The following is a 23,270-nucleotide window of genomic DNA, read 5'->3' as shown; positions in this document are numbered from 1 at the left end:
AAAGTGGGAGACCAGAAGTGGAAGACCATTAATCGATTAATCGATTAATTGATGGATTGATGGATTGATTGGTTGATTGACGGATGGACTGTTCCAGCCTTTTGGCGGCTATGCAGCTGTGCAGCCATCAACACAACAGCTCCTATCTAATACAGTCATCTGAATACAAGATGGTTACACTGCACGGCCTTAAGATGAGCAGTCTCGGACATGTCGCGGTCGCCTTCTCGACCTCTGTAACCACGTAGCTGCGTTGCTATTTCATGGACTGGTCGGTGGAAGAGCAACAGCGCCCCATGGGTCCTTCTCCTCTCACCGCCCTCGATTCAAACCATCGCCACCATCATATCATCTCAGCGGGCATGGGACGCGTTGCTACTACGCCCGCCTCTGTCGCGCCGCCTGCGTTCCTCCAGATCACTCTGGGTGAAGAGACCGCTTGGCTTATATTCCTCTCCAAATCTCTTCTTGCGTGTTCGCCCCTCGGTTGCTTTGTGGTCTCTATGGTCTCTAGCATCTTGTGAAGCTGTCGTCGATGATTGTTCACCATCGTGTGGACCTGTAGCGATAGACAAGTTTTCCCTGCCATCATCTTCTAGACAAGCTCCGCTCCGTTCAGAAGAGGTTCTCCCGCGCTCAGACGGGCTGAGAAGCTTCGCAGGCCACTCTGATTCCTCCACAATGATGGTTGTTCCATTGTCCCGCACGCGGGAGCCATGAACACCTGGCCTCCGCTTTTTAACAGATGGGAGTGGATCTGGAATGACTCTTGCGGAAGAGGGCGGGTGAATATCACGCGAGCCTGTGGCGGGAAAGGATGACACTGGGCTTGCGGAACCCAGCGTTGACTTTGACCTTCCAAGAGGCTGCAATTCAGATGCTTGCTGCGATGAGGTTGTCTCGGATCCGTCTGGAGAGGGTGGTAACGCCATCACACCTCCTCGTTCCCTTGGTGTATGGTCCAGCCTTGATCTTCTTCTTCTCTGCGGTGCCTGAGTATCTCTGCGTGCCTGCGGTTGAGGCGTAGCCGGCGGAGAGAGCTCCGCACCTTTCCCCGTAGACTGACGAGTCCGCCTCGCAGGTCGTAGTTGTGGAGAGGGTGAGCGAGCAGAACGACTGAAGTGGTATTTGGCAGGCTGGTGTTCGCGTGAAGATGTCCTTTGTTTTTGCTGAAAAGAGTCGTATCTCGTGAATCTTTGGGCCCCTTTGACGGCCGTCATTGCCTCTTTCGTTATTTTGTCTCCCATTCGCTGGAGCTCTTGAATGTCTTTTGTACAGAGCCCAATCTCCTCCAGGGTCGCCTCACCAGCGTAGTCCAATCCGTCTGATGCTGATTTGACCCTTCGCTTCTTCCTCTGACATATTTGCATGGCGACTTTGCTGTTCATTTGTTACTACAACTTTTGCCTCTGTCGCGCTCACTGAACTCACAGCTTTAAGCACAACATATCTGGCACCTCGGCCCGGTTTCTTTGCAATTCGGCAATCTGCGCCGCGAGATTCTTGCACACAACAGAGTTTAGAAACAGTGAGGCAAGCGATGAAAGCCTTTGTATGGCATGACCTGCCGCAGCAACAAATGGTTTGACACTTAGCCATCGGAGCCACGCCAGAAGCTTTTGGGGCAGGCTATCATCTTTAGCTGCCATTGATACCATATTCCTGTGAAGAATCATCTTATCCATCGTTTTTTGAATCTTTTCAATCAAGCTCTTCCCTGTTCTGTACTCATGCTGCTGCTTGTTCGTTTCTGTAATGCGTGCTCGTGCACTCTCGAGCGCTTCTCCAAACTGCACCAGCACTCCGCTCAGTATCTCAATATCCTCGGCGAGTTCCAGTATTTCTGCGGGAGCATTTTTAAGGTCATTCAACAGTTCAACACTCTTACAGAGCCCGCTGACCAGAACGGAGATGATGCCATCCATAATCGGCTGTATTGCAGCCACTGTCGGCCGCATGTGCCACCAATGAGTAACTAAGCAGTACGATTATAATTCAAGTTCAATGGGCGAGACCGCCATAATTAAAAGAACCGCTGGCTAATCCGCTTCCTTTTTCTAACACTGGCCAACCTCGTATGCGAGGCAGACTGACAGGCTGAAATTTGCCGTCCAAACCACTGTACTGTGCACACAACACCATCTAGAACAAAGAGACTGCATACCGAGCGCGCCATGTAAAAGAACATGGCCTGGTTCGCGTCATGCATCGCGAACCACAGTGGCCGCCTTGCATAACTAGTGGCCCAGCGGCCCCATGATGCGGGGTAGGCTGTGCGGTAGCCATCGAGTCTCGTGGATGGATGCTACTTCGTGGCTTCCGGTGATTGGCGACCTCACTTTCGATTGGATCAGTGGACGTCACTCGCTAGCCGGCCCGCGTGACGAGGAACGGGCCGGCTCCTTGGTACCCGCTGCGACACATTTGCGACAGTTTTACATCGCCTAATTCCGACATCGTTTCGATACGCCTCTGCTCTAGACTCATTTTCCACGATTTTGATTCATCTCATCTCGTCTGAGCAAGAAACCCTCGTCCATCATCAAGCGAATGGTGGAACGCGTAAAACTGCCACCACATACAGGCCTGCCACGCCGACGGCGAGAGAAACTATCGCACACATTGTTCAAGCTGTGAATGTACGCCGGCTTTTGAATGTGCAGTTGGGGGATCAACGGATGTGTCAGTATAAAAGTCGGCCTTCGAGTTTGCCTTGAATTCTGCCCTCGAGTCTGCCCACTAATGTTCCTATCAGCCGCATGGTCAACTTCTGTGGCATGTTGCAAGTGGCGTCCTGAGAGGGCTGGCGGTGGAGAAGTAAATAGATCTTTGCAGCAGTACGCAGGTTCAATCCAGGTTGGCATTTCCACCTTGACGCCGATGCTGGCTGGCTGGCCAACATTTCGCTAAAGCAGCGCTTGAGCAGTCGCCGATGCGCAGTACCCAAGACCTCAGATAATCCTTCATCATGATGCTATAGCGTATAACATGCTTATTGACCTGAAGACAGGAGTTCTGTCCTACCTAACCTAGTCAGGCTGCGCTACATTTCAGTTGACACTGTGGTCTTCGAGGTGCCAGCCACTAAAACAGCCGTCGGTGCTACTAGGCTCAGGCAGGTATTTGGGGGCTCCGGGCGCATTGTTTTTCATACATCGCACTGTCTCGTGCTAGGCCGATCCATAGCCTTGCTCTAGTTTTCTGAGCTGTAGCTCGCATCAGGCCGAGTCGCATACCTGATCGCGCAACATCGGGGCGATGCAATGGCGCAGCCGTGGTGAATCCTTGATTAAAGTGCTCAGACTCCTTGAATAGTCCCATCGCGATCCGGCACGGTTGAGCTGCAGATCCCCACCCAAAGCAGACGCATAAAGCCCTGAACTAATTGCATGTCTCGGAACGACAAAAAAGTCACCGAGAAGTATTGCGGATGATTCTTTTAGTGCTTGCTTAGGCATGGGTGAAGAACTTCTTCGCCTAGTGGCGCATGATGTATCGGTTCGCGAACTGCTGCTGAAGGCCTAACCAATGAGAATAGATGAAATCCATATGCATACTATCTGTCTAGCTAGGCTGCCTCAATTGGCCTGTGTACAAGCATTCGAATCCTCCATCACGTCAAGCCTGACGCCTCTGACCCCTTTCCAGATTGCGAAGTTGAAGGTCGCTTGGTGAGGGTTTTCTGGGCTGTTGAAGCCTTTCCAATTACAAATCATAGAAATCCAATATTGCGACCAACCACAGAGTTTCCCATCGCCCATCCCGCCCTATCAGAATCAAGTCGCTGAGTGAAGTTAGTATGGCGGGGCGCATCTGCTAAGCAGGCATTTATGATCGTCGATATTTTGGGCCTAGTTCCCGCTTGAACCACCCAAAACGCCGCCAGATAAAAAAACGCCCGAGTCTCGTCGTTTCTTGTGTGGCGTTGAGTCGGCCCGCCTAGTCCGCCTTGCAGCCCTACGCGATATTTCTTCTTCGGCTTTTTGACTTTGAGCCTGTGTGAGGACGTACCCGCAGTGCAGTCTGTCTTGATCTGTCGCGTCGGCGCTGCCAGGAATTTGAGGCTCAGCAGCGAAAAATGTCGGCCACACAACTTTAACGACGTCACTACTGAGGATCAGGGGTGGCTCGAGATTTGGCGCGCTGTTCTGCGTCTTGTCTGTGTTTGGCACTTTTTTTCCGTTTGATGTGCTGGCTGTCGGTGTAGTACACGTGCGTGGTATTGGTAGCTGCTGCCAGTCTTCTGGTAGCTCAAAGCTGAAGTCTGGCCAGATCCTGTCTTCCAGCGATTGAGCCAGCGCCCAACAGTCCATTGCCTTGTCGCAGATACGCTGCAATCCAGACCTCAGTGCCTGCTCATCTGGAGACCATTTGCCAACAGCGAGCATGACATCGATGATCACCTTTTCAGCTCCACTGTTCTGGACTTGCTTCTGCGTCGCTGGTAGCACTTTTGCCAGAGCCGCGCGCAAGTACGCATGATGTAGGCGGTCAGTACTTGCAAGGCGGTGCAGCTGTTTGTCCAGTTCATGGTCATGCGTCAAGAAAGAGTCACGAAACAGGTGCCTCTCAAGGGCCTCCCCACACGCTGCCAGTCCGGCCACAACTCTCATTTGCTTCGCCGCGGCAGAATTTGATGCTGGGAGTGGGAACGCGTGTGACGTCAAGCTACCTCCAGCTATGATCTCATCGCTAATGTCGTGATAGATAGCAGATTGGAACAGGTCCAATGCGCTATGGAACAGATCTGCCAAGCCATCATGACTGTACAAGCGTTTCTGTTAGCTTCCATTCTTGTTCAGCATCGGTTGATTGGGGATAGTACGAACATGGCGGTTCTTTTAGCGTCATCTATCCCTTGCAGCGGAACTAGGAAAGATCGGACAGTGGTGAGAGATTCCTGGACATCGTTCAACATCTTGACGCTCGCATCATAACGCTGACTTGATTGTTGCACTTCATCTTTAAGTTTGGTAATCTTTTTGCCCATGGATTCCATGCGCGCTTGCATCGTTTCCTTCTCGCCGCGGAATTTTGTAGCAGAACCCTCTGCATTCTTTTTGGCGTCAATGAGAGCCTTGATCGTTCGCTCATTGTCTTGTATCTGGCGGCGTAGGCCATCTGCATTTCCTCGCTCAGTGTCAAGTTTTGCGCTAGCATCTTTTTGGTCACTTAAACTTTGCTCCAGGCGTGCCCTTTCTCCCTTGACAGCTTCTTGAAGACTGGAGCGCTCAGTATCCCAGTCGACTTGCTGTTGGGTCAGGGTGCGGAGGATGGTATTGTACGATGTGCGAACATCACTGAGTTCTTGCAACAGAGTATCGTGACCCTGTATCATGGACTGCAGACTTTTGCCACTTTCACCCTCACAGAATGGACGCAGAAGAAGTATCAGCTCCGTGACTAATTCTTCGCCTTTGGGAAGGGTAGGAGCCTGTCTCCCACTTCCAGGTTCCTCTCCCAATGGTTGTGTTGCCATGACAGTGAGAGCCTTTTTCTATGATGAAGACGTAGGATAAATGCAGCCTGTCACATTGTTTCTGTTCATGCTCCCTCAGCTCCCTCTTATACATTACACCTCTGGTACTCTACAAGTAGGCTCAGCTGGACGCCTCTTGCGGGGGATGCATGACTTTCTTCTTGGGGCTAAACTAGCCATCTTCACAGCCTCGATAAATGTTGCCAAACACTTATCTGCTCTGATCCGCTCTGAGGCTGCGAGCGGGATTACGCCTGCAGTCTGTGGACCATCGTGTCATCGTCCTGTTGGATCACCAATGTGGAGCTGTATGCAGCCAGATGCGGAGACAACGCATCTTGACGCCTGGTTTGGAGAGTGCAGTTGCGTTTGTGAGCGTAGAAAGTGACATTACCTCCTTAAATCCGACAAGGCAAGATTTACCGAGACTGTACTGGTAGAACCGCTTCATTCGCCAACCGTGTATGCGAAGGTCGGTGATTTCTTTTCCGTTTGTTTCGAGCCCTTTCCCGCCCGGAAGCTTCGTCGATGTCAGTTTAGTATAACGATCCTGCCTGCATCGTCTTGGTCGGTTACTGCAGCTAGCCCGCTCCGTAAAAAGTGCGCCTGACGCAGAGAGGCGAGATTGAATTTGTGTGGCGTGCCTATCATGCCTTTCCCTTTATCAACGGCTGTCATTCCGTCACCTCACTCCGTCACCTCTACCCAGAGAACAGTCACCGTTGGATGGGACTTCTGGCGCACGTTGACTCGTCACAAATGTATCACTCCAAACGTGCGACATGCACCACTAGTGGTGGGCCTCCCCGCCACAGACCTTGCAAAAGCTGCCTGAGTCGCGCTCAGAAGGATTCTGCGACGATGCTTCTTCTTATACGCGGGTTAATGCAGCGGATTTCAGTTGGCAATTTTCAAGCAAGTCGGAGAGTGGGCCGTCACCAAAAGACCGCTGGCATACAATACGACTAAGCTCGCCACAGTTTGTGGCTACTCACCGAACAACTTCCCTGGCAGTTCCTTTGAGCGCGCCGATGAATATTTCCAGTAGCTTGCCCACGAGTACATGGTCCATCTCGAGACACAACGTAACATTGCCGACGGCACAGATATTGCAAAAGTCGGTTTACTGCCCGGAAACGTTTTCTGGCTCTTATTCCCAAGTACTGCATCAAAAACAACGGCCCCTTCTTACGTTTTCGTGACGACTTGCGGCCGTCCAACATGCTAGTCAACCCTGGCAGACTAGAGATTAACGCCGTGCTCGACAGGGAGTTTGCAAATGCCTTGCCTACCCGGTTCTCATATGATCCTCCCTGGTGACTGCTCCTTTCTGGCCCGGGGGTGTGGCTGGAGCGCGGCGCCATGGCCGAGTTCAAAGAGCTGTATGAGCCCAAGATGAGGCAATTCACAGCAGCGCTTGAGCAGGTGGAAGAGACAGATAATGCTGGTCAGGAATTACAATGTGCTGAGCCGTGTCTTTCTGTGCGAATGTGCGAATTTTGCCGTACGTGTCGCTTCTGGTTCAACTATGCTGCGAGGAAAAGCATCGACATTGACCTCGTGTACTGGATGGCGACCCATGACGGTCCTGACATGAAGCGCTTGAGGATCAAGTGCGCAACGAGATGTAATTTTTTTATGAAGAATCAGATGATGCAGCTACAGACATATCGCGAGGGGTGTGCAGTACGCTTTCCGAAACCCGATGCAGAATAGCAGTAGCTCTGGCTATGCTGTTTCGTAAACTGGTCGTTTTATTTGTTCTATTCGCCCGATTTCTCAGCTCGCTACTTCTCCACTTCCTTTCAACCGCGTTTCTTATACTACACTCTCTCATGCTCATGTTTAGCCTTCGCATATGCATGCTCAGCTTTCTCAAACTCATGCTTAGCTTGCTCGTACTTGAGTTTTGCTTGCCCATACTTGAGCTTCGCGCGCTCATGCTTAAGCTCGGCTTTCCTTTCTTGTTTTTCCCCTTATTGGCTTTCCTCTTTTTAGTTTTACCTTTTCAAGTTGCCTCCCTTTCAACTTGTTCCAGCTCGATCTTCTCCTTTTCAAGCTGCTTTTGTTCAGCTTGCTCTTGTTCAGATTGCTCTTGTTCAGAATTCTCTTTCTGGGCCTTTTCCTTCTCGGCCTGCTCCTCCACCGCCCAGCGCGCCATGGTTTCAGCGATAACGTCATCCTCAATCTGCTGTATAGCATCGGCATCGTATTCTGGAACATCGTCCGTTTCATTGACCCAGCCTGCAAAGACATCCTGATCTCTGGTCAAGTTGCAATATTTCAAGAAACGTGTGCGTATATGAGCAGGGATCTTGGAGCCTTTATAAAGATATCGATGCTTAGACTCATAAATCAGCTCCATCGCTTGCAGCAAGGTCTGTTGCGCTTGATTGCAGGGCACAATATCCTTCATTGCTTTCTTCATCATCAAGTAGAATGATACATGGCGATTGCCTCCCGCAAGATAAGTATCCTGAAGTTGCGTTTCATACGCAGCAGGATACAGTCCAGCCAACTCCCAGTCGATAATGGCGGCCAGCCTATATTCCGTGCTGTTTTCTGAAGAGCTGGTTGATGTCCTTTTCAGAAGAATGTTGTTGGGTGTCAAGTCGTTGTGGCATAGAACGGCTTCCTCTAGCCACTGGCCCATTTCATGCTGGCCTATGGTCACAGAGCCCAAATCACTAAATCTCGATTTGATTGTGATACTCTTCAAGTTTTCCTCTTTTGCAACGTCGCAAAACGGCTGTTTTAGCTTCCATCTTTCCATAATGGCGTCCAGGAGCGCTTCACCAATTGTCAGACTCATGGTGTGTGCGCCCCCAAAATAAAGTGTCTTCGGCGCTCTAACATCTTTCTGGTTGTCTGCTGCTTGCTCCAAGACAGTCTGAAGGTTTTCGTCGCGTAAACCTCGTGCGTGAAGCAGTTTGAGCGCGTCGATGATGTCGTTGACCACCGCTTCTTTGCTCGTTTCGTTCAAGTCGGCCCAGACACTGTCCAACGTGACCCCTTCGACGAACTCGACGATTGAGAAGCAGTATTCCAATCCGCCCGCGCTGCTCACCTTGCCAAACTGCAGCACCGCGGGCACGGTCCCTGGAAGAGTGTCTGATGCTAGCCTCTGAAGCTCAGCGGTCAAGGCAAACTCAGAGACTGTGCACTGCTCTGTAGTCTCCAGGCGAACAACGACTGGTCTTTTGTACCGGCCAGTCAAAGAAGCATCTGGGTCAACCTTGAAGATACATTTATTCCAGTCTTGTAGAAGAATGGAGATTCTGTAGTCCGGGATCGCCTCCTCGAAGATGTGTTGAATCACGGCCCCGTCAGGGAACAGATCTTGACCCATGATTGCTGTGGTGGTGATGGAGGGAAAACAGGTGGGCCGGGAGTGTCAAGGAGAAGCCGCAATTTAAATGCGCTTTGGTGTTACCTCCGGTGACATTTTTTCAGTGGCTCCATCTTCTTTCTTGTGCAGTTTCCTGTTCTTTTGACCGCCTCAAGACTTGTTTGCGGCAAACTGACGCATCAGGTTACGTCCTGCGTCCGAGGTCATCCACTCATCCTTGACGGCGGCGCCGTTGAACCAGTCAACCATGACCACGAGGGTGGGCTTGGACGCGGAAAAAGCAAGAATGTCCGCTCCTTGGAGGCTCTGTGACCGGAAACTGAAAATGTCATAGATGTACAAGACGCCGTATTCTGCATCGTCCGGTCCCGTAATGTCTGCACGGTTATCAGAGGCATAATCACGATGGCAGTAGAGAAGCCTCATTCTTACACGTTTTTTTTCCTTCAATTTCAGTCCACCTGCCTCTCTCGGAGTAAGGTCCCGCCTGGGCAAGCGTGGCTTCGAGGCATGCTTTGGTATGTGCGCAGGTCATCGTTTTAGATCTGTGGTACAGTTGAAAAATGGCTCGCCAAGTGCAACGTATAGAGAACCAGTGGCTGATTTAATACCTAGAGCGCCTGCAACTCAACTTTGCAGTGCGTCACGGACGTGGCCGTTAAGTCCGGCCACATCAACGCCCGACTGCAGAGGTCTGTTGAAAATCTTTTTCTATACCTACACCGTTTCTAGATTGCACTGTAAAAAATCATTGCCAGCTCGAAGCTAAAAGTTAGACCGGAGATTACTGGCTGATCGGAGGATCTTTAGCACCATTTCAATTACGGGTTAATGCCAATCTGGGCTGTCGGTGCCGACGCGGCACTAGGACTTGCCCGACGGCTTTCAGTCAAGAAAACTTGTCTTGCATGGCAACTCGCCTTGGAATATATATAAATAATGCACTGGGTCAAGTATCTCCTATATAGAAAACAAAAACTGAAAATAGAGCCATTTGGAATCAGCCTAGGTAGCGATGGAGTCTGTAACAGTGAAGCTGGCAACACCACCATCACGACCAGAACTACCAACACCACCATCGGCAGGGGAAATATCACCAACAAGAACACCGTCAGTAGAAAGAGCGAACATAGGACAAGAGCGAGAGAGTTCCCCTGAGCCCCCTTACAGCACTCTTAGCGAAACGTCCAAAATTTCGGTCATCCTCACAGCCTCTTTCGCGGCCATCATCTCGCCCATCTCCAGCAGTATATACTTTCCAGCCCTCAACTCTTTAGCAGAGGACCTTCATGTATCAATTTCTCTCATCACCTTGACCGTCACTACTTACCTGGTAAGCCCCCCTTTCAAGATCCCTTTTCGAAAAATAGCTCTGATCATCTTTCTGTTCAATTAGATCTTCCAAGGGATCGCCCCCTCCTTCATCGGCAACTTCTCCGATACCTACGGCCGTCGACCCGCCTACATCATCTGCTTCGCCATCTACATTGCCGCCAACATCGGCCTCGCCCTGCAGGACAGCTACGTCGCCCTCATGGTGCTCCGCTGCCTGCAGAGCTCCGGCAGCAGCGGCACCATTGCGCTGGGGAGCGCCGTCGTCGCCGACGTCTCTACTCGTGCCGAGCGCGGCAGGTACATTGGCTACGCATCCATGGGTGTCACGTTAGGCCCAGCCCTCGGCCCCATCGTCGGCGGTCTTCTCGACCAGTACTTAGGCTGGCGGTCGATATTCTGGTTCCTCGTCATATTCGCGGGCGTCTTCTTCGTCGTCACGCTGATCGCCATGCCACAGACGTGCCGCGCCGTGGTGGGAAACGGCTCGGGGGCGGTACCTACCTGGCAGCTTTCTCTTGTGCAGTTTCTTCGACAAAGAGGCAAAAGGAAACAGGGTCCAGAAGCCATCGATGTTCAATTCGCCAAAAGAGGCCCGAGACGTCCAAACCCATTTGCTTCAGTCAAGATTGCGGCCGACAAGGAAGCTGGCATCATCTTGTGGTATGGCTCGCTGCTCTACGCCGGCTACTTTGCCGTCCTGAGCACCTGGTCGCCGCAGCTCAAGGCTAGATACAGCTTTGACTCGCTCAAGATTGGGCTGTGCTATCTGCCTCTTGGTCTTGGTAGCCTCACGTCTCGCTGGACCGTGGGCCGCCTCTTGGACATGAACTTTCACCGGCTGGCTCGTCAGCACAACATGCCCATCATAAAGAACAAACAACAAGACATTCGCGAATTCCCCGTCGAGGCTGCTCGACTGCAAATCTCAATACCGCTCATTTACGGGGCCTGTGCGTGCATCGTGGCCTATTCATGGGTCTTGAGCTTCAAAACCAACCTGGCCGGCCCCCTCGTCATGCTCTTCTTCCTGGGCCACCTAGTCTCGGGGGCCTTCAGCTCCCTCAACACCCTCGTCGTCGATATCAACAAGGAAAGCCCGGCGACTGCCGTGGCCGCCAACAATCTCTTTCGCTGCTTGATGGGCGCCGGCGCCTCCGCCGTTGCGAACCCGCTCATTGGCCGGATCGGGATCGGCTGGACGGGAACAGTCATTGCGTGCCTCTGGCTCGTCTTCAGCCCCTCTCTCTGGGCCGTCATGGAGTACGGGCTCAAGTGGAGGGGTGAGGCGGACGCAAAGAGGCTAAAGAAAAAGGAAAAGGAAGAAGAAGAGAAGCGGCAGGCGAATCCAGAGGCGGGATCTACAGCCCAACGTAGCACACCATGATGTGCTTGAAGAGACACGCACTTCTGTCCTAGTAGTTCGCCGAAGCGAGATTTCGTGTGTCCTCCTTCCCCAATTACAGGCTCAGTTTTCCCATTGCGAAATTATCCCATCGATGCGCGTACCATCCCACTATTTTTTAGCTCGGGCAACTGTCCAGTCGCGGTCGGTCCCCTTGCCCAGCATCGACACTACATATGTCTAATCAGATGCCTTGCGTCAGACTCTTGGCGTCTATTTCCCACTTCCTCTCTCCCTGTCTCTCTCTCTCTCTCTGCCTCCCTCCTTCTCTTAGCCTTGAATGCCCAATGACCGTGCCATCTCAAAACTAGGTGCCGAGCACTCATGTCCACCGCGATAAGGGGAGCCAACAGACTGAACCTGCGATTGGCCCCTTTCACTAGTTCGAAAAAAAATTCCAATGTCAATCGCCCCGATCCCAATTTGGTGATGTGTCGGTAATTCCAGCCCCGATTGGTGGGAATCAGCCCCCATCATCGGACGTGACTCGGACTCGGTGCCGTCCCGCGCAGCTCGGGATCTAAGGCGCGGTCGCAGTGGTGGTTCTTGGCCGCCAACATTTAACGATTCGTTCTTATTGGGTGAGTGCATGCCACGTTGCGCATCATTGGACAATCGCAAAGGAACGGCAGTTCGCATGTTCAAGGTTGGTGCCGGAGCATCGCAAGTTCAAATGTTGCAACCGGCATTCTACTAGGCACTTTTGGGTAGTTGTGACGTCTGCGCTATGCATCCATTACACTGTGAATCGATTAAATCACCAACACTGGCAAGTTTTCACTGCATGTTAAAGTAATTGTTTAAATATTGTATTGTGCTACACGCCTCGATTGGCCGATTCTGATGAGCTGCTTGCTCACGGACCATAACGTATACAAAAAGGACAGTGTCAAAGACGATTGAAAAGCAGGCTCATTCATGCTCGAAGCGAATGTCCATTCCGTGCCAACGCCATTCCTCGCCTGAAATAGAGGCGTAGACCAAATTCCGCCTCCCGAATTTCCCCTCGAATAAAAGCCCGGCACAAAAATCGCCGCGTTGTAACGCCAGAAAAAGGCTCCATGATAACGCCCATGCTAGTGCTTGATCTAAAAAAGACTCAAGGCTCGTGCCCATTAATAATGTTCTGGGAAGACAAAAGAAAATTCAGATGTAAAAAGGCATAATTCTTTGAGTGATAAATATGTTGCGCATCAGATGCGATAGATGTACCGATTTAGTAACCCGGCTGACCAGGCATCTTGCCGAGAGAGTGCGAACCCATGGTCTTGATAGGAAGATGGTTGTGGCAAAAGATTCGCTTATTGTTGGCCGAGTTCGATTTCGTGGCATCAATGCAGAGCGTTGGGTCATCATATGACTCGAGCTGGCAGCATTCAATATTCTTGACCCATCGGTTGTTGGCAACCTCCATGATGCTAATGCGTTTGGTAGGGTCGGGGTTAAGCATCTGTAGCAGAACGCGGCGCAACGCAGGCGGGTTGACACCAACATCGAGCGCCAAGCACTTGGGGTAGTCGGTGTCGGTGATGACGGCCTCGGGGTCGGGGTGCCTCTTGTACCAGCGCTCCCAACCCTTTACAAGTTTATCGTAGTGGGTATTGCCGGGCTCAGCGCGCGACCAAATAGCACCACCAAAGTTGAGGTAGATCATGACAATACCGGTACCCCAAACGTCGAGAGCTCTGGGGTCGTAGGATCCCTTCTTGGCCAGAACTTCCGGGGCAATATATGGCTCACTGCCGCAAATGCCGGGATTGCAGCGACGGACATCACCCATGTTCTGACCGCACAGTCCATGAGCTTCGCGGAGGCCGGGATGCGTGCCAGTAAAGACCTCAGAGACACCAAAGTCGGTAATCTTGATTTTGCTGTCCTTGGTAATGAGCAGGTTCTCGAGCTTGATGTCGCGATGGGCGATTCCGTGGGCGTGGAGGTAAGCAACGCCCTGGACGAGCTGCTTGAAGATGCAAAGACGATCCTTCAGCTTGGACTCGCCCTTGAAGAAATTCTTCTGGACAAGACCAAACAGGTCGCCCTCGGAGCAGTATTCCATGACGTGGTTCCAACGGCCATGGTCGGTACAAAGACGGACAGTTTCGACAATATTGGGGTGATGCAGGCTCTTGGCAATGCTAAACTCCGACTTGATCTTCTTTTCGTACTCCTCCTGGCTCTCGCTCTTGGACTTGCCGCGAAATTCCTTGACAGCGTAGAGCTCATTGGGGCAACCCTTGCGGGCCATCAAGGTGACCTTGGAGGCGGCACCCTTGCCCAGGTGCTTGCCGTGACGACCGAGCAGCTTGTGCTGATACTCGTATTCCGCGAGAAGGTCGGCAGTGTCGATCATGAAGTCGTCGGGTAGACTCAGGCTCATGCGACGGGCCTTGGTGCCTGTACCAGCATCGGGAGGTAGGGCCCATGGTTGGCGCTCAGCAGGATACATTTTGTTGTCATTGTGCTCATGATGCGAATGGCCGGGGGTTCCACCGTTTCCAGCATCAAAGCTGCTAGCACGGCGAGGAGCCTTGCCATTACGTCCGCCGCGTCCAGCAAAGTTGACGACACGACCGCGCAGGGTAAACCCGGTGGAGGCGCGGTTCTTCTTCTGGAAGTCTTCGGGCCCAGGTAACGACTTGCCAAAGATGGTGCTTCGGTGTGAGGGAGCCATTTCCAAAGGCGAGCCGGGTGTCGGGGGCGAATTGGATGCGGTCGACTGAGTCTTGTATGATGCTGTCGCGGGAATGCTGCGAGGAGCACTTGTCGGTGCGGGATTGCGGTGGTAGCCGCTGTCTGTTGAGCTGGGGCTGGGCGTACCAGACTCATAGTTCGGAGTGTCGCGCTCAATGGCGGACGAAGACCGGCGGAAGAGGTTCGTCATTGTGCGTTTGAAACTGGACGTAGAGCCACGAGTAGAGCGACGCGAGAGAGTGCCGGGCTGAGAGTCGAGTTCGGATTCTGGCTGCTTTCGCGTGGGGAGAGGGGGCTCGGCGGTAGGAATAGTCGTGTTGCCAATAACTGAGCGCGCGCGATGCAGCAAACGATATGGCGACGGTTGGCGAGTTTGCTTAGGAGTGGTCTGGTCCACAGGCGAGTCGGGCTGAAGAGGCTGTTTCGCAGGATTTGAGGTAGGCGGGTTTTGAGTAGTATTGTAGTGTGTCAGAGTGAGATTCTGGTCAAATTGCTGAACATTGGTAAAGTCTTGCGAGTGACGGCCGCCGCTAACGGGTGTAACAGGTTCTATAGGTGATTCACTGCCAGATTCGCCGGCTTCCTCCTCGAGAATTGGATGAGGGATATCGGCTGGATATTGGCGTGGTGTTGAGAAGCTGTGGGAGTAAAAATGGCGATTCTGGTGGTCCGCAGCATCCGAAGAGTCTGTATTGGTGGCAACAATTAAGTGTCAGCAGAAAAGGTTGTTCGAAAAAAATAGAAGAAGAAGATTAATGGCTGGATTGTAATCCGAGTTGAGTAAAAGGAAATGCTGGGGCCAAGGAACAAAGGCGGGACAAGAGACGGAATCACGTCACAGGCTGGTGGCAGGCAGGCGCTGGGCAAGGATGGGAAATGGATCAATAAGCAGGGGAATGCAATCAGTCGGGTGCGGGCAGGCGGCCAGTAGACCGGCGAAGCAGACCAAAAGGCTAAGAATAGTGGGCAGTGGAGGCTGAGAGCGAGCTGTGACTGGTGACAGCGACTCGGGCGGCGCGTGGGCAGAGGAGTGGCAAGGAAATGGTGGGCGCTGGGGACCGGAAAAAAGAGAACGGGGACTGACCTGAATCGGGCGCAATAGCCTGGGGCTCTGGAGGTCGTAATAACGTAGTAGCCATGGTTGTGTTGGAGTAGTAATCTGCGGGAAGGCGCTGAATAATGGCTTGTGCAATGCCTTGATTCGAATTATGCTTTTGGTCTTGATGGACCAACTGCAGAAGCGAGGACGGGAGCGTGCTTGTGTTCGGCGACAAGGACGGACAAGACCGGACGACGGACGCAGAGAGCGGCGCGAAAGAGCGAGGCAGCGAATTGGTGGGCAGACGGGCCAGAGGCGAGAGCGGGCGAAAGCGACTTTTGGTGTGCCGCTAGCGATAGAGGTGATGCAACGAGGCTAGCGGTATTTGGTGGGGGTTTCCGTGTCGCGCTGAGGTTGTCGAGGTCGGCGTCCAGCAGCTGCTGTGGGACAGGTCGGCAAGTAACCGGAGGGGGGCGCTGTAACAGCCTCAAAAGATACCTAGAAGACCGGAACAGAGGCGCTAGAAATCCTCCTGGCAACAGAAGCGTGCGAGAAAAGAGTGGGCTGAAGGTGTTCGGCCCAGTGAGATGCCTCGAGATAGTGGGTGGTAGCGGATTTTAGCGGCACCCAACGACGTAATTGATGGGGGGGGGGCTTGTCCTCTTTTTGTTGCGAAGAAGCGGGACAATGGGCGCTAACAAGGTGGAAAGGGCGAGGCGAGAGAAGCCCTGTTGCTGTGTGCTGGATGGTTGGATGGATAGGTTGCCGTGCTAAATATGTGTGCTGGAGAGCGAGGCACACCACCAAGAACAAGAAGCTTTGACAGTTCCGCGGAGAGACCGAGGAGGCTTTGGCGTAAAGACGGACTAGCTTTTTCGATGCAAGCCACAAAACTCAAGGATCGTCGAGATGAACGAGGAGGGGCTTCGTCGAGAATGTGAATTGGCTTTCCGGGTTCCTTTTGATGAATTGAGTGAATATCTGCTGGTTGCGTTTGCCGGCGCAGCTGTGTAGGTGATTTGAGTTTCAGGCTAGCTGTTGTTTGAATAGCTGTCGTCGTAGTATCGAGCTGAGGACAAAGGGCAAAGCTGATGAATTGAGGTCGTAGGATTATCCAGAGATGTTGACTGAGGAAGTAGTGGATTTTCCGTCTCTTGCTCCTTTCCTGATGGCGTAGAGGCAGGCTTGCAAGTAGGTTTCGTCGAATTGGCGGGCGTGTTGTAGAAGGAGGGCAGAGTGGGAGAAGAGTGCAAGCGAGGCTACGCCTGCAAGTCCATGGGAACACGGTAAAAGACGAATTCAAAAGGAAAAGAGGAAAGAGGATAAAGAGAGAAACAGGACGGAGGGGAGAGTTGATAAACAAAATCTCCACCAGCAGGAAAATTGGTGAGGAAAATAAGTGTAGATAGGACAAACGGCGTTTTTGAAGCGCAAAAGTGGAAGTGGGCCGGGAGGCATTTATGAGGAACAAGACGAGCTTTGGCGAGCTCTGGGGGGGCTTTGGGGGGGTGCAAGTCCTGCTACAGCGGGATATGGTGGGCGTAGCGGATGAACACAGTGGTTGCGGTGGCATGTGCCAGTGGTGTCCGCACCTGGAACACGCTGTGACTGGCAACCATCAGTGGACGAGAGGGCTACCCCAGGGGGGGCGTGGGCCAGGATGGGCGTGTCACCCGTCAGAAACCTGCCGGGGTGCCAGAAACTCGGATCGAAAGTATCCTGTACAAGGGCAGGAAATCATCGCAAGTAAGCCGACACGCGATTGGAAATTGATCTGTGCACGCGAATACTCAGTAAGCCAAGTTGGTCGAGGCTGGGGTTCTTTGCAGGGGGGATCGTGCTGGGCAGTCTGTACTGGTTAGGTGTACTTGCGAATGAAGGCATCATACAGACGAGGAAGAATAAATTTGAAAATAGTTCGAGCATCCAAATGTCGGCAATTATGCCAGGCGAACTCTATAATAGGTGTTTTTCAACTAATAAAATCCCTCCTCCATCTCATTACCCCACGACGACAAAACCCGCTCAGACAGGACAGGGACAGAGACGGCGCTGTAAGTGAGGCGGCATCAACAGCGCTCAGTCACTGTATCCGCTGTAAGCAACCGCCCAAGGACAGCATCGCCCAGCATCTTTCACTTTCGACGACGCGCCTCTTTTCCTGTGACATGGCCGACCGCATCTCGTCCTGCGCCTCAAAAGCAACACAAAGCACGGCCAATGACCCCAGTGGGACACGCTCAGGTAAATAACCCAGAGGGACGGACTCCATACGTGCAGGCTAACGAGTAAGCCACCTGTCGAGACGTGTCGACGACGAACACTGGCCCAGTCGGGGCAGAAAAAGTCCGCGAGCTTATTCTTATTATTCTTGTTATTATCCCTCTTTTGCATCCAGCCAGGATCGAATCCTTCTCTTCCGCCGCATATGTACTGCACTTCTACCAAGCATCATTCTTCTCCTTCTGCGGCGCTCCAGACTCTCCGTCCAGACGCAGCCAAGAAACGCCCCAGAAGTAGCTCTTCCTCCTCCTCCGCCCAATCGTGCAGGCGCCCATCGCCCTGGAAAGCGCATACAAGGGGAACAGGGTCCTTGGACAGGTCTTGGCTGCATGATATGTTTACGCCATGAGCTTTCTGCTGTTTCTCAAAACATTCTGCAACTTGGTTATAGCAAACCTGCTGTCAGCCAAGACTGCGCACATATGTGCCATCAGGCAAAAGTTCGAACGACGTCTGATTTTGCCTGGTGCAACCAAACCGTCTCTATTCTGGAACACATCTCTTTTTCAATGTCGCACCACCAAATAAGCCTACTTTCTTGTCTGACCTTTTCTTTTTTTTTTTCGCCCTCCTCGCCCTCTGAAACCCGCCCCTGGGGAGAGGGCCCTACAAATGCACACCTCCAGAAGCTAATGCACCAAACTGCATCCTGCAGCTGGGCCCTGCGCCGCTCTGCTGCAGCTTGGATCGACCTTTGCTCCCCGTATCAAGCAACTCTATCCGTTGTTGCTGTGCCATTCGTCTGCTACCGGAAATCGGTGTCGTAGTTGGCAAACAGACTGCTGCTGCATCGCATCGTCTCCGAAAAGGTCTCATGTCGATCCCTCGAGTCCTCACTGTCTTGCAGGAAGAACGGCCACACGCAAGCAAGAAACATCTGTAATCCCCAAGCCCTTCATTCTTGACCCGGTCCAGGCGCTCTTGGCATCATCATCATGACCAGAGGGTGCTCTTTTTTCCGGGGGAACAGCCCGCTGGATCCCCCCCTCTTCTCTAAAACATGGCGTCCCAGTGGCAGACGGATGAGACATGTAGCATTTCTCGACATTGCTCGATGGCCCAAAACTGTGTCGCCCGAACCCTTGTTTGAATTCTTGTCTGAGGCTTATTCCATCATGGTGCAGCGTCTCTTTGTGCAGAAATGCAGATCGCCCGTACTGTAGACCGCAGTTGCGCAGTCGCCCTCAATCGTGGCTTTGCGTTGCTGACGACAAAAGAACAAAAAGAGGCAATCCGAAACCGAGCCATCTGTCGACAGCCACATGGTCGCACAGCAGAGGGCGCGCATCGTCCCGTCACCCCCAAAGACGTCCAGATTATGGCGTCATTGCTGCTTTGCCGCCCCGACGTTGTGACGCCCGCTGCTTGCACAAATGTTGACACGGCGCACGGCACATTGGTTCGCCCTTCTACGCCTTCTTTCTTCACATCACCTGGCCCTTTCGATGGGGAACGCCAGCCCCAATAGGCAGCCTTGCGCTGCTTGAATAATGGTCTGGTGTGTGGAGAGCCTGCGTTGCTATTATTACCATGTAGTAATGCCATTTGTCTGCCGCTCTTCTCCTGGGTGGCCCGGCCGGCTGCAACGGCTCCGCAAAGTCAAGACCTGCGGTGAGAGACCGTACTGGTACTGCAGTACACCATTTTCTAGCGTTCGCAACGCTTTTTGAACACAACTGCTTCTTTTGGTCATGCCGTGGGAGCGCAGCGTCACAGTGCTAGCGGGCACCTGAGCGGTAGCCTCTTTGGGACAGTTGTCGGACCGGAGTGCGCATCTTGAGAAGCCCCCCCCCTGTTTTATGCAACAGGCTGTTGCCTTGTCTCGTTCTTCTCGGAAAGATATGCCCAGCAAGGTTGCCTTGAGGTCATATTCCCAGATCAGATGCAAGTCGGCCCAGACATGCACAAGGACTGAATACAGATGAAGACTGTTACAGCGAGGACTGTAACCTGAGAGGCCTGAGCAACGAGCATCGTCTCCTCCTCTCAAGGTGCGATTCAATTCTGCTGTCCTATTTCCGTTATCCGCCAAACGGAAAGACACCTCACTTGCCGGACCAAATCTCTCTCTCTTGACAAGAAAATGCCTCCTTTCCCCCCTCCCCACTGCCCACCGCACGCCAGGTTCAGCTCATCGATCACAGAAATCACCATCCCCATGTAATTTACAAGCTAGCCGGGGCCATCCCAGCAGCTTGTCACCTTGTCTGGCCCCATCTCATGTTCCCTGCCCACAGGTTGGCGTTCCCCTCCCACCATGAAGGAGACAATCACGGAATAGCGCAACCAACCAGCCAAAGACGAACAGCGCATCGAAGCACATCACGCCGTACAGACAGCTGCAGCCGCCCGTGGTTCCGGGGCATGCCACATACACACACGCACGGCTGGCCCTCTGACCAGCCAGGCGGCGCTGCTGCGTTGGCTTTCTCCAGCTGGATGCTGCCGATTTCCTTTGCAGCCGTTGCCGGTTATCCGCCATGCTCAACGTCAATCAGAGAAAGAAGGAAGAAGAAATAAAGGTGGCTGCCTTGCATGAAACTCCCCCAACACAAATGATGAAGAATGAATGGCGCAACCGTTGCTCTTGGCTCGTTTCCCATCACCCGTCCCGGCCGATTGAAAGCGCGCAACCATTTCAGAACCACATATCATTTCACGGCCCCGCGCGCGCAATAACGAAAACAAAAAGAGGCGTTTAGCGGTCCTCATCTCGGCTCAATATCCTTTTCTCCTCCACGGAGCACTAACAACGCCGATTGTAGCTGCCGTCCCCCGCTCAGTTGGAGCGAGCGCCACGGTCCAATAAAGAGCCTCTTGTTAGTGGTCGAGTGGTTACTGGTCCGTTCAAGGTGCCTCGAGCTCGGCGCTTCTCCAGCTGGGGCCCTGGCCAAGGCCCGGCGCCCTTCAAGCCACAGTGACGAAAGGACCTCTCCCTAGCGCATCGTGGGTTTTCGTTTTGTCGTTGCATTACGCTGGGGAAACTCGCTAGTGAGCGAAGCAGCACCAGATGCTGCATAAAATCGTCTGTTTTCCTAGTTGCAACAAGTTCGTCCTAGGTACGCCAAGACGCTTGTCCAAAGGACCGTCTCACGCCACCAATATCAACAAACACTTTTTGTCTCTGTACATACTGATTGATACTTCATTGGATCGCTATCCTGCAGCCTGATTTTGGAGACGCAGAACCGGCTTGGTTCCGTCTCTTTTTTTGTCTCCAGCGCCAGCGCCCCCAGGGATCTGCTGCTTCCCCCCCCTGAAGGGTGACGGAGGAGAAGGCTGAAAAATAATCACGGCGCCGACCGACAAAGCAGGCACAGTAACCTTGCATGACAAGCGCTCTCATTGGAAGGAGACGGCTACAACGGCATCGGCCTCCTCTGCGCTTTATTGGGCGAGGAGCGCGGTCTGTTTGACGCCCGCACATTTCCGATCGGCCACAGAGTGGGCAGAGCGGCTTTTGCATTGAGTCGCAGGCCCGCATGGCATGTGCTGGCCAGCACGCACCATCACCATCACCATAGCACATGTACCGGTGTGGTCAACGTTTATATAGATCAATAAAAAACCAAGTTGATCATTTCTGTGCGTCTGGGCTAGCACGTGTTGGGAGACGAGATACGGCGAAGGATCGAGGTGGTCACTGAAACCTTCGAGTGCACAGCGAGGTTGGACCCCCGTTCGGGTAACCAGGCGAGCCCTGACCGGGCCACTGCAACGTTGTCTTTTGCACTGCTATCGAGTTTTGGTCCCTGGGAAAAACCCACTGTCCGTCCGCCAGACCTGACCTTGCCAGCGAATGGAGCTGGCCCAGGTCAAGGTCGGGTCTCAGGCCCAGGCGACATAGTTGCTGTAGATGCTCTCAGTGCTAAAAGTCACCATGTCATTTTTATTTTATCGGCAGCTCGCCACTTACCAGTACGGTGTTGGTCTTTGGACGGGGGACTAGATGTATTCTTTGACATGGCCTCGGCCCTCCTAGTCTTCTCGAGAGTTTACGCCGTGCAGGGCGGAATCAGCCGCACCGCATCACCAGCGGGTAGTTAGGCCCTGGGCCCAGGCGCTGAAGCTTCTGGGGCTGGTTAATCGCTGTCTTTGTGTATCTTTTTGTAGATAGCTTCCAAGTTACTTCGTAGCCCCAGTGACAGCTCCTATTTTTTTTTCCTATAGCGCGTGTATATCGATTGTGCCACACGCAGGCCTTCTGATAGTCATGAGCAAATAGACTCTACCGTACCAGTAGTCGGTAGATGCGTCCTCGGCAACCTATGACGCCGCTCGTATTTATCGTCAAGTCTACGCTTCACCTAGCGCCCGATGTCATAACGTGCAACCAATGTACTGTGTCACAAGCCCTTCGGTATCAGATTTGTCTACGGGCGTCTACCTACCACTGGCAGGCACATGAACACAGGATTAGTCTCGTTTTTACGGGATGTTGCGTTCCTAGGGCCATCCCGTCATGGTTGCGACGCTGTAGAGTCGCAGCGAAAGCACACTGGCCACCAACCGTACGACAGGTGTGGCACATGCCATAACAGTGCATGTAGGCTGACCAGGCGTCTGCACACTAGAAAGGATGTCGCTGTTGCATTTGTTCTCTTGGTATAATCGTTTCATAAGCCAATGCACAAGATGCCTACACAGAACATAACTACTGGTAGTTGCTCTGGCTCAGAGGGACAGGGCTAGGTCGCTTGCAGGCAAGACATTTCATCTCTGTTAGTGTCTTGGGAACCACGCCGTAAATTCCAGGCGTTGCAGCTCCCGACCGTCCGTCCGCAGAAAGAAGCGAAATTTTAGAGTTGATTGCATCAAGGATTTAAAAGATTGTCTCAGACGAGGTTATTGTGTTCACCTTTTTACCTTTACTGGCTGGGCGCCCCCCCATAAAGATAAGAGAGAAAAAAGAGGACTTTCTTGACTCGCCAAGATCTTTCCAGGGTTCAGACAGATATGAAGATCAGCAAAGTAAATGACGACCGAAGTGCTTGGCAAGACTTTATTTTAGGCTCTCTTGGTTGAAGTGACCAAGAGGGACGGGACATTGCTACGCTGCGCAGACGGGAAACCTTCTTCTGATACGACTTTGACGGGGCAGTGCTGTATCGCCTGCCCCGTGAGAGGGAGAAAAAGATACATTCCATTCACTCCGGAAAAGGCGTGGCGCAGCATGTACCCCAGCCATCGTGCGGGAGACGCTAACATCCGGTACGTGCGGTGCGTCCCGGCGCCCGCGTCGGCTTCCGCAAACGGCAAGTTGCCAAGAATAACCGCGAAATTACCGCTTTGACACACAGATTGTCAGTACGGATGCTCTTGCAAGATGTGCCGTGACGTTGGCTTTGTTGTTGGCCACTCGTCAAAATCGCACGTTACTCGAGATCCGATTGCATCGCTGGCAGAAATAAGCATACATATGACCTTTTTTTTTTCGGTTGGGACCAAACCCGTCTGCCAAGACCGTGGCCAAGCTCATGGCCAAGGGAAACAAATGTGACCCGCCCCAAAAGTAGAAATGTCGTCCGCGACGTCAGCAGCACAGCCCATCATGAGATCGCACCTCGTCCCTGTCAGAATGCTTACTATTGGCGATCACCAGAAAGAGATCTCGGAGGCACTTTTGCAAAAAATCACCCAGCAACTTGGATCACCACCCGCTCCGCGCGGAGGAGCGGGCCTCCATTGGCGA

The 23,270-nt window shown here is 52.7% G+C and overlaps 7 protein-coding genes across 8 annotated transcripts; 2 read left to right on the top strand and 5 right to left on the bottom strand.

The window, feature by feature from the left end:
* Positions 1-873: 873 nt before the first annotated feature.
* LMH87_001871 (uncharacterized protein) lies at positions 874-1,958 on the bottom strand (the record flags this gene model as incomplete). The annotated part of the gene is made up of 3 exons (XM_056193222.1): positions 874-1,250; positions 1,307-1,380; positions 1,432-1,958. The coding sequence occupies 3 exons, from the start codon at positions 1,956-1,958 to the stop codon at positions 874-876; spliced, it is 978 nt and encodes a 325-aa protein (XP_056050282.1).
* Positions 1,959-3,705: 1,747 nt separating this feature from the next.
* On the bottom strand, positions 3,706-5,338 carry LMH87_001870 (uncharacterized protein; the record flags this gene model as incomplete). Its single annotated transcript, XM_056193221.1, has 5 exons — positions 3,706-3,784; positions 4,012-4,764; positions 4,830-5,121; positions 5,173-5,222; positions 5,286-5,338. The coding sequence occupies 5 exons, from the start codon at positions 5,336-5,338 to the stop codon at positions 3,706-3,708; spliced, it is 1,227 nt and encodes a 408-aa protein (XP_056050281.1).
* A 2,149-nt stretch (positions 5,339-7,487) lies between these two features.
* LMH87_001869 (uncharacterized protein) lies at positions 7,488-8,828 on the bottom strand (the record flags this gene model as incomplete). Of its 2 annotated transcripts, none has more annotated exons than XM_056193219.1 (1): positions 7,488-8,828. In XM_056193219.1, the coding sequence occupies one exon, from the start codon at positions 8,826-8,828 to the stop codon at positions 7,488-7,490; it is 1,341 nt and encodes a 446-aa protein (XP_056050279.1). The 2 variants fall into 2 exon arrangements, with proteins under 2 accessions (XP_056050279.1, XP_056050280.1); XM_056193220.1 differs by having other exon boundaries at positions 7,488-8,291.
* A 150-nt stretch (positions 8,829-8,978) lies between these two features.
* Positions 8,979-9,363, bottom strand: LMH87_001868 (uncharacterized protein; the record flags this gene model as incomplete). The annotated part of the gene is made up of 2 exons (XM_056193218.1): positions 8,979-9,205; positions 9,261-9,363. The coding sequence occupies 2 exons, from the start codon at positions 9,361-9,363 to the stop codon at positions 8,979-8,981; spliced, it is 330 nt and encodes a 109-aa protein (XP_056050278.1).
* Positions 9,364-9,843: 480 nt separating this feature from the next.
* On the top strand, positions 9,844-11,547 carry LMH87_001867 (uncharacterized protein; the record flags this gene model as incomplete). Its single annotated transcript, XM_056193217.1, has 3 exons — positions 9,844-9,938; positions 9,999-10,161; positions 10,225-11,547. The coding sequence occupies 3 exons, from the start codon at positions 9,844-9,846 to the stop codon at positions 11,545-11,547; spliced, it is 1,581 nt and encodes a 526-aa protein (XP_056050277.1).
* Positions 11,548-12,781: 1,234 nt separating this feature from the next.
* LMH87_001866 (uncharacterized protein) lies at positions 12,782-15,395 on the bottom strand (the record flags this gene model as incomplete). The annotated part of the gene is made up of 2 exons (XM_056193216.1): positions 12,782-14,943; positions 15,341-15,395. 2 exons carry the CDS (start codon positions 15,393-15,395, stop codon positions 12,782-12,784), a joined length of 2,217 nt encoding a protein of 738 aa, XP_056050276.1.
* Positions 15,396-17,463: 2,068 nt separating this feature from the next.
* On the top strand, positions 17,464-17,815 carry LMH87_001865 (uncharacterized protein; the record flags this gene model as incomplete). The annotated part of the gene is made up of 2 exons (XM_056193215.1): positions 17,464-17,539; positions 17,589-17,815. The coding sequence occupies 2 exons, from the start codon at positions 17,464-17,466 to the stop codon at positions 17,813-17,815; spliced, it is 303 nt and encodes a 100-aa protein (XP_056050275.1).
* Positions 17,816-23,270: the final 5,455 nt, after the last annotated feature.

Source organism: Akanthomyces muscarius, chromosome 3, assembly GCF_028009165.1.
Source record: "Akanthomyces muscarius strain Ve6 chromosome 3, whole genome shotgun sequence".
NCBI lineage: Eukaryota > Fungi > Ascomycota > Sordariomycetes > Hypocreales > Cordycipitaceae > Akanthomyces > Akanthomyces muscarius.
Note: the sequence above shows the minus strand (reverse complement) of the source record. Positions and strands in the feature narration are given on the sequence as shown.